Here is a 9,567-nt window from a genome sequence, read left to right as displayed (position 1 = left end):
TGTGTGTGTGTGTGTGCGCGCGCACTTGCGTGCATGTTATATGTGTTAGCGAGGTTGCAAACTCACATGAGGACCCCAGAATTTTCCAGAATTCCCCAGAATCTTTTATCAGATAAAAACAGCCAATGCCCAAACCAAACTCAATATATTGCATTTCAGTTGAGTTTTGTTAGTGGATTCATGTTCAGGACAGAAAAAGACAGGGAAGTTTGTGAGAAAAGAGCAGAGCAATTCCAGGTCAAGGTGTTATTCTGACCCCTGGGTGGAGTTCTTTCTGCCCTGGCTGTAATAGACAGGCAGGGAGGGGGAGGAAAAGGTCTTGGCCCGGCTGCTCAGGGGCTGCGGGCCTACTATCATGTCCAGCCTGTGAGGAAAGCAAAGGGAACACACACACACGTAGAGGTACACATGTATAAACACACACAGACAAAATCACAAAAATGCAAAGAACCAACACACCCGCGTAGCACACACATATACCCATGCATGTGTAAGGTATGAGCGCGGGTGCACATATACACACACGCATGCACATACACACCAAGATACAGACACATTAGGTACAGTGTGGGCAGGACTTTAAATTTACCTTTTGAATCACCAGCCAACATGGCTAGTAGCCAGTAGCCAATCAGATTTTTCACTAGCCATGTTTTTTTTTGATTTCAGCTCCTCTGGCTCCAGAACGCTGTTCCGTTTGTCTCCTAAGTTTTAATGTTGCTCGACACCACACGCTAGGCACGAAGCCCACGTCACAACAAAGTGTTCATGGGAAATGTAGGATTTGTAGGATCTACAAGCAGTGTTGCCAGATAAATATTATGTTATTATGTTACGCCCACATTTGGCTACTAGATTTACCAGGTTGCCCCCAAAAGGTAATTTTTTACTTTTGGCAGGTGGTAATTTAAAGCCCTGAGTGTGGGCAAACATCTCTAGTTGAAGACAAGGGGAATGAGCTCTGTCAGCGGTTGAAGGGTACCACTCAGGTCTTAAAAGTATATAAAACGTCTTACATTTAATATTCTAAAAATAAGGCCTTATAAGTATTTGAGTATTAAATGTCGTTTACAATTTCATCTTCAATTTGTTTTCTTGTCCTTTTCTTAGGATTAAATAAATTCCGTAATGTCATAAAGAAATAATTTGAGTGGGTGTTCTTTCATTTTTTTAATTCATTTATTTTGTATTCTTTTTTGTTTCCTAGTATACAAGCTCTAAATGTGACACCTTTTTTATTTTCATTTTATGTTATCAGAGTTCAAACAATTCACAAAAATGCTTAATTAAATTCAGCTAACGTTACTTGGTAACTACTTTTACTTTTCTCTGGCTTAGAATCCACACTGATATGACCCTGAAGTTGGCTTTAAATTTCATCCTAGATGGTATTAAAAATGTCTTGAAAAGTCTTAAAATGAAGTTGGGGTACTCTGTGTTGTCATGCAGTGTGTGTGGCCTGTGGTCCTTCCTACCTGGTCTGCAGGCTCTTGATGCGACACAGCATGTCCAGGTGACCAGCAGAGTACTGTTCAATCACATCCTTGACATCATAAGGACGCAGGGTCTCCTTAAACTTCTTCTTGGCTACATGGAACTTCATTATCCTGCACAAACAACAGAGAAGCTCAAACATTATCCACCAGGGGGAGCGCTTATACAGTCAGTTTTTCTCCCTGAATCAGAATCAGATTTAGAATTAGAAAAGGATTTATTGCCAAGTAAGTAGCCCTTACGAGGAATTTGCCTTGGCTGTTGGTTCATACATAAACGTATTTAACATTAATATGAAATAAACAAACAAGAAATAAGTACCACATACTACTTATAACTATATAACATAGGCTGTATGTATGTTTGTATGTATGTATGTACTGCATGTACCGTATGTATGTATGTACTGCATGCACCGTATGTATGTATGTACTGCATGTACCGTATGTATGTATGTACTGCATGTGCTGTATGTACTGCATGTGCTGTATGTATGTATGTATGTACTATGTATATGTATGTATGTATGTCTGTACTGCATGTATGTATGTATGTACTATATGTAAGTATGTTGGTATGTATATCTGTCTGTATGTATGTCTGCATGTTGTATGGATGTATGTATGCATGTATGTAGTTATGTACTATGAAGTATGTATGTACTATATGTATGTTATGTATGTACATATGTATGTATGTATGTATGTACTATGTGATGTATGTATGTTACTGATGTATATGATGTATGTAGATATGTAAGTATGTATGTACTAGATGTAGTATGTATGTAGTAGTATTATGATGATGTACTATGTGTATGAAATGTACTGCATGTACGTATGTATAGTACTATATGAAGTATATGTACTATATGTAATGTATGTATGTAGTAGTACATGTTATGTATATATGTACTGCAGTATGGATGTAATGTACTATAGTATGTCTGTATGTATGTATGTATGTACTAGTGGTATGTAATATGTACTGCATTAGTATGTTGTAGTCATATATGTAAGTATGTATGTAGTACTATATGTATGTATGTATGTATGTCTGTATGTACTATGTGTATGTATATATGTACTGCATGTATGTATGTATGTACTATATGTAAGTATGTATGTATGTACTATATGTATGTATGTATGTATGTAAGTACGAAGCGGAGTTATTTCACAGCCTCTAGCTAATGAAAACACATAAAGATGCATTTGTTTTCCTTTATTTTTTTATTTTTTAAGTGTTTCTTTACACCAATGCAAACGGTCAGAACACCTGAACAATCACTACACTGTAAAACATCTACTGAGGTTGTGGCTGCTTATTTTACCGATGTGCATGTAAAACTATCACTCAACAACAAAAGCAGCTCTATGAATGTGCTGTATGCAGCTGTGGAGCCTCGAGGCAAAATTCATGAGTATTTGACCGAATGTGTGAATTTCTGAGGAGAGAGGAAAGGATCGGCAAGCAGAGACAGAAATACAACTGAGCCTGGCTTCAAATCTGAATTTATCCAAAACATCAAATCTTCAGGATTAATTAAGAAACAATCACTGTTATTAAAACATTAGGTATTATCTATTACAGTAAGACTTTAACGCCCCAAAAACCCAGCAAATTAGCTTCATCAGGACTGTGTAGGTGTGGACTGATAGAGTGATCATACAGCCTACCAATTATCAGATTTTAATTCAATGTAACATGCTAGATGTAACATGAGCAAAATTGTTCCAACCTTGGAAGATCAATTAAATGGCAACATTCCAGTACTAGACCTTCATCAGGCAAATAGTATGAGACACTGAAACCATCTTTAATAGGAAGTGGCTGTGGGTCTGCATCAATCACATTCTCCTCATGAATTAAGTCATAAATACATAACATCCGTTTACTACACATGGAGCTGAAAAGAAGTACAACACTTTATACTGTAACAATAACAAACCATCCCAAAGAAATCTCTAGATATTAGATGGATGTGGATTTATATGCAATGAATGCTAAAACCTAAAATGCAGTTAATATTGACGTCAATAGATAAAGCCGGTGTGTCTTAAAGAAGTATCCACGTACCAGACCTCAGTGGGATCCTCCCCCGTACATATGGAATATGTAACAGTGGAGAGATAGTCTCGATGCGATAGAAAATGCCGGATGTCCCTCACCTTCAGCTTTCTTTGTGCTGCCTCAAAATCCCATCGCTACAGGAAACAACAACCATAATCTCCGAGCTAGCAAACTACACGCTGACAATAGCAAGTTTTTATGTGCAACAAGGTAGGTCTCCTTGGTTCTTTCGGGGAATGATTGTAAAGATTTACAAAGAATATGTTTATGGCATTTGCTATCTAACAGGGACGTTTTGGGACCGATTGGTGGACTGCACACGGCAACACACTGGTAAGAGGAAATGACGTTTAACAATGTATCCAGCTAATTCAAATATCTCACTTTACTGTATTGTGTGAACATTTAACTTCATTTACTATTGTATGTGGCGTTTTCTTTTGCAGGGTGTAAATGTTCCACTAAAAAGAGTTCCTTCTGGAGCTTAGCTCCACCCTAGACAATTGTAAAGAAATGCAAACAACTTAGAGCAATTTTGTCTACATCCCAGAATGTATCTGGGGTCTAGCCAGATGTTACTCCGAAGCACTGTGGAGATAAGGCTGGCAATGTGAGACTAGGCCAAAACACATGCTCTATCACTTTACATAGCTTTGCAGTTTTAATGCTCGCATTAAACAGAAAATACATATTTGTGCAGTCACTTCAATTCCCGGAGCATGTTCAATCAAGAGAGCCCCAGAAGGCAGGGAGTTGCAATCAGGGTTTATTTGCATGCTAGACAAATACAATATTATTTGAAATGAAGGAGACTTTGACTCACCTGACAGCTCTAATGACAGCCTTGACTGAAGGCACCAAGTCCTCCACCATGATCTCGCAGTGACAGCCTTTCTCATCAAAGCCATCGTCCCCCGCCATGTTGGAGTCTGCTGCTGGGAAGAAACATGTGGTATCTGTTTCTTCATTGATCAATTTATTTAAATTTTATCGATAATATGAAATCTTAACCAGAGTTATCTCAAGACGCTTTACACAGAATAGGTCTACACCCCATTATAATTTACAAAGACCTAACAATTACCCTAAGAGCAAGCATTTAGTGCAATAGTGGTGAGGAAAATCTTAGACTTCTGACTTCTACCTTAAGTCACTAATGACATTTTAATTGAATGCAAAAAAATAAATATCTGTTTAGTTTGTGAGGCAGGGACTCAGACTGTGCATTTACATGTGATGCATTAGTCTGAAATTGCCAACTGACATGCAGTCAGTGATCAGATTCCTCCCACCCAGCTCCGAATAAAGCATCTGATTTTATCAGTCATTCCTGCATGGCTGTACACCAGGGATGCTTTCATTCTTCCAATATTTTTTTCAATTGCAGAGCATATAACAACTATCTGGGAACAGTCATTGATATAAAATTTGAAGTTTGATGCCAGTTGTGAAGCGTCTGTACTTCCTTAGGACGTTAAATCGTAATACTTTCAAAGTAGATATAAAATAAAGACATAATGTTTCTAAGTCCTTTAGGGAATCTTTTCTAACTTTTGCCATGATTGCTTGGTATGATAAACTAAACATTAGGGTACTTTAACTCCGGCCTGATTAGAGCTTGCATAAATTACTGTCTACAGGTGTGTAGGCCCCACCCTTGCTAATCAGTTGACAAAGCCCCTGGTGGCAATGGCTCTACATAGTAGAATTGTTAACCCCAGATCACCAACCCCACACTTCACACTAAAGGCAGTTTTAGTGACAAGCAAATCAGTGACAGAGCAACCCTAGCACAGAGTAACCGTAGCACAGAGTAACTGTAGCATAGAGTAACCCTAGCACAGAGTAACCCTAGCACAGAGTAACACTAGCAGACAGTAACCCTGGCACAGGACAAGCCTAGCACAGAGCAAGCCCAGTACAGGGTAACCTTAGCACAGAGTCTAGAAGGCTCCGACAGCTTTGGTGTCGCACTGACCAAATCAATTACTATCACGGGTAATACAACTTTTTAACACTTCATCAATGAGAGTTAGACAAGACTCATATAAAAACCACACTACTGAGCACTGCGACTTGCACAAACAGGTTTTCCTCACATCTTTATTAATTCTATTTAAGCAGTTACATACGTTTGTGCATTCTTTCCTTTTTATAGTTGTACTTGTATTCTACACTATTTATTATTGATTGTATGTTCTGTATATGTGCTGTGTGTCTGATATTTTGCTGCTCTGGCACTGACATTTCCCAATTTGGGATCAATAAAAGTCCATTTAATCTATCTAATCCAATCCAACCCTAGTTTTTACCACAATTCTGGGTAAGAAAATCCAGCAAATCCATTTAATAATTAAATGGATTAAAGCAAAACACACAGCAGAAACAGAAGAAGCAGCAGCAAAGTCAACAGCCAAAAAAGCAAAGACACAAGGCAAGGCAACGAAAGCAGCAAAGACAAAAGCAAAACAGCAAAAGCAGCAGAATGAGTGAAAACAACCAAACAATAACAGCAAACTTAATCTAAAGCAGCAGATCCGGACAGTGGCGCAGAGAAGCCCTTTAAAGGGGAACTATGCAGTTTTTTTTAGCTTAATTGGTCATTGGGATGGTTATATGACTTTTTTTGAGTTGAATGGTGGCTGTCTTGCTTCCCCCTAGCGCCTGTGAGCAGAAAAACCACCCTTGCAACTTTCAGATGGCAAGTTGTCGGTCTTAGCGTCACAAAGTATTGCGTGATATCAGGTCTCTGTTAGGGCTATTGCTAGTTGCACCCTGTCTCTGCTCTCCTCCCCTCTGTCTGTCCTTGATTGCAGGAGTGAAGTCTGGTGTGCGGGAGTCAGGGTTCCAGCTGCAGCTCATCAGATCCACTCACCTCTGCTTCAAATACCCGGTCAACCTACCACTCCTTGTCAGATCATAGTTTAGACACAACGTTAGTCTCCTTGCTGACTCAACATTTGGATTTGTTCGTATACCTTGCTTGTACTTATTTGTTCTTTGTCTGCCACAGTTCCTGTTTACCTGACTCCTGCTTCTATCTTCACTCCAGCCATCCACCACTCCTGCTCTCCACCCTGGCTAACAGGATTGTCGGACACGGCACCACTCACGCTTTGCACTCTGGATCACTTTGGATTTGTTTTGGACTTGGTTCTTTTTGTTGTGTATTCCTGACATTGGACTGGAATAAACCTTTTTTAATATCATTCTGGTCTGCGTTTATGTTTGCACAGATATTTTGTTCTTATAGAATGAAAGAGGAAACCGTTTGAGCAGCTGTCTGGAAGTGCTGACTAGAAGTAAAGAACAGGCCTCTGGTGGATCTGCAGATATATTACAAACAATGTGACAACTTTGTGACAATGTCACTCTTATGTTCAAAACCCTGAGTGGGTCAGCAGAGGGTTACAGAGCCAGGTGTTGGGATCACCAGAGGTCCTACGATACAATATTATTGCAATTTTTAACGTATTACAATATTCTGCAGTACACTGCAATATGTTACCTATTTCAATTACCTTTTTTCATGTCCCCAAACTTCTGTTTCATCTACAAAGTTTATCTCATTTCCATTTGATTGCTGCAAAAGGGATTGTCAAGCAGACAAACTGACCAACACTGTCATAAAAGTTACAATTCTCATTTGCAATTTTTCTTTAAAACAAAAGATCAATACTTGGTGTCTGTGTATCAATACAGTATTGCCACAGAAAATATTGAGATATCATTTTTTTCCACATAAAAGCTGGACTGTAACCAAACGCTATATGTGTCTGTTTGTGTGTGAGATACAAAGAGTCAAAGCTGTGGGCATTAAGAAGATAATGTGGGACTTGAATATTGGGTCACCTAATTTATGATGTGCTCCATCAAACAAAACATAGATTATTAATATACAGTTTACTTTTTATTTCACCTATAATGAAGAGGAAATGTTTCCCAACTTCTAACATCTCAGTTAGCCAACAGATGGAGTGTGGTTTGGTTCTGGCTAGCTTGGTTATTGATTCCTCTCCACCAGTACGACTCAGTCAGCCGGCTGGATATGACATCCCATGTGACACCCCCACCTTCCATCAATCCATCAGTCCACCCACCACAAACACCAACTGGCTGCTACCCAGGAGGGCTTGCTAGGCCGGCACTGCTAGGCCAAAGAAGGGAAACGCAAACAACCATAAGCATTCCTCCACTCAGGTGCCTGAAATTGTGGGCAAAACCAGTTGTGGGGGGTTGGATGGTCAGCCAATACTATATTGGAAGTGAAACTGGGGGGTTCCGTTATGTTATGCTTGGACTTAAAGGAACAGTTTGACATTTCATTTGCTTTCTTGCTCAGAGATCGATGAGAATATATCACTCACTGGATTTGTTTGGCAGTTGAGTTCAAATATCAACATTCCACATTGCTTACTGCACCTTTGACTATTCAAGGTCAATGCCTAACCTCAACCAATCAGGCTTTTTCATAGGGCGGGTCTTGCCAAGAAACCAAGTAGGATTCGTAATAATACGACATCATCGTATGGTCACTCACCATCAGTGGTGGAGCGCGACTGGCTCTTAAGGCGGAGCGAGGGTCTGAAGCGTGTGCGGTCGTTGAAGCTCCAGCTCTTCTGCACCTTGGCAGGGCTGGTGCCCTCTGTCCCGGCATCAGCCACTGGAGAGCGCCGGTCGTTCACCGAAGACGTCTGCCTGTTCTTGATGCTCTGACCTCGAGGGCTCGCCATCCTCACCCGGTCTTTGAAGCTCAACTTCTGACTGTGGAGTGCAATAAGGATGAAGAGTGGAAAAGAAGAGGGAGAAGAGTAAGAAGGGAACGATGTTATGAAGAGGTGGAATGACAGATAAAGACATGTTACGTTTTTAGGGCAACACTATAAATGAGCTAAGACTTTTGGCATAAATCTGTTTCTACACAATCCCTTCATATGTCTTCATTCAGAACTGTATCTACTAACATGAGGGTGAAGGGCTGCAGGACAACATGGAGACTAGCATGCATCGCAGCATTGCAGCAGGTGCTTTGCACAAAATGCAAGCTCAGGTTGGGTATCATTCTTCGACTGTGTGGTGTAGTTTGTGCCTTGATGTGTTCACATTTTTTAAATTGGACCCCACTTACATTGACTTTCAATGTCACATCATCATATTAAATGGTTAAATAGTGTTACACTACAACAAATCCCAATTTAAAGCTATCGTATTATTTGCACATAAGTTCCATGTAAAGTGCCATGAAAGAGTGAGGTTATGAAAGAAAATAGATGAAAATTACTTCAAGGGAAGGAACAGGACGGTGAAGTGTAAAGAAAGCAAGGGCGTGGCTGATTCTCTGATTGTGCGGCTATATATAATGATTGCATGCAAAGGCGGTGCACAAGCGTCAGGCATGGCTCATTTAAAAGTGGTCCTGTATTTTGAATTGATCATAAGTAGTTTGACATCAAAGAATGAGGCTCATATTATAGTTTTATTATTGTCAGCAAATCGAATGAATGGATCAACACCAACAATGCGTTAGTTGGTCTTCAACCTTTCTGTGGCACTAGCTTATTGGTTCCTCCTGAAGAAGTAGATATTTTTTTTAAACAGGTGAAAAACATAGGTTTTTCTTTTTAAAAAGAGGCTCAATCATTTCCTAAACCAACTCGGCACTGTACGTTTTGTCAAACAATTCTTAAACAGGGATAAATGTGATTTTGTAGGGAACTACTTTCAGCTGTGAGTTAATACACATTTGGTGCTCTTGCGACGATTTACATCAGCAGGACAGCTTTTGATTAAGTCAAATTAAACTGAAGTGGACATGTCTACATTCATGATGTTCCACTTCCAGGATTGCTCTGTTGCTGCCGGGAATTCTGCCGGATGTCCTTCTTTTCGGCCGGATGTCTGTTACCTTACATATTCTTTGTGTTGGCATTCTAAACTCCAGTGAATTTATGTGGACTATGGTTACCTGCTCCTCAGATCTCTGCAGGGTAAATCCAGACA

General features: G+C 39.8%; 1 protein-coding gene and 1 long non-coding RNA gene across 18 annotated transcripts in view; one reads left to right on the top strand and one right to left on the bottom strand.

The window, feature by feature from the left end:
• kcnq5b (potassium voltage-gated channel, KQT-like subfamily, member 5b) overlaps positions 1–9,567 on the bottom strand; it is a 150,613-nt gene that overhangs the window by 3,841 nt on the left and 137,205 nt on the right. For 8 of the 17 annotated variants that reach the window (XM_032527055.1, XM_032527091.1, XM_032527040.1 and 5 more), the window contains 4 exons: positions 8,108–8,331; positions 4,391–4,502; positions 1,476–1,607; positions 257–364 (listed from right to left, as the gene is read on the bottom strand). In XM_032527055.1, coding sequence (XP_032382946.1) covers positions 257–364; positions 1,476–1,607; positions 4,391–4,502; positions 8,108–8,331 — 576 coding nt within the window. The remainder of the gene's footprint in view (positions 1–256; positions 365–1,475; positions 1,608–4,390; positions 4,503–8,107; positions 8,332–9,567) is intronic. The other 9 variants (XM_032527107.1, XM_032527130.1, XM_032527122.1 and 6 more) reach the window with 3 other exon arrangements.
• LOC116696703 (uncharacterized) overlaps positions 8,935–9,567 on the top strand; it is a 17,873-nt gene continuing 17,240 nt past the window's right edge. Inside the window, exon 1 of the long non-coding RNA XR_004333810.1 lies at positions 8,935–8,945. This is a non-coding gene — a long non-coding RNA (uncharacterized LOC116696703). The remainder of the gene's footprint in view (positions 8,946–9,567) is intronic.

Source organism: Etheostoma spectabile, chromosome 2 (assembly GCF_008692095.1).
Source record: "Etheostoma spectabile isolate EspeVRDwgs_2016 chromosome 2, UIUC_Espe_1.0, whole genome shotgun sequence".
NCBI lineage: Eukaryota > Metazoa > Chordata > Actinopteri > Perciformes > Percidae > Etheostoma > Etheostoma spectabile.
This window is presented reverse-complemented; position numbering and strand designations above follow the sequence as displayed.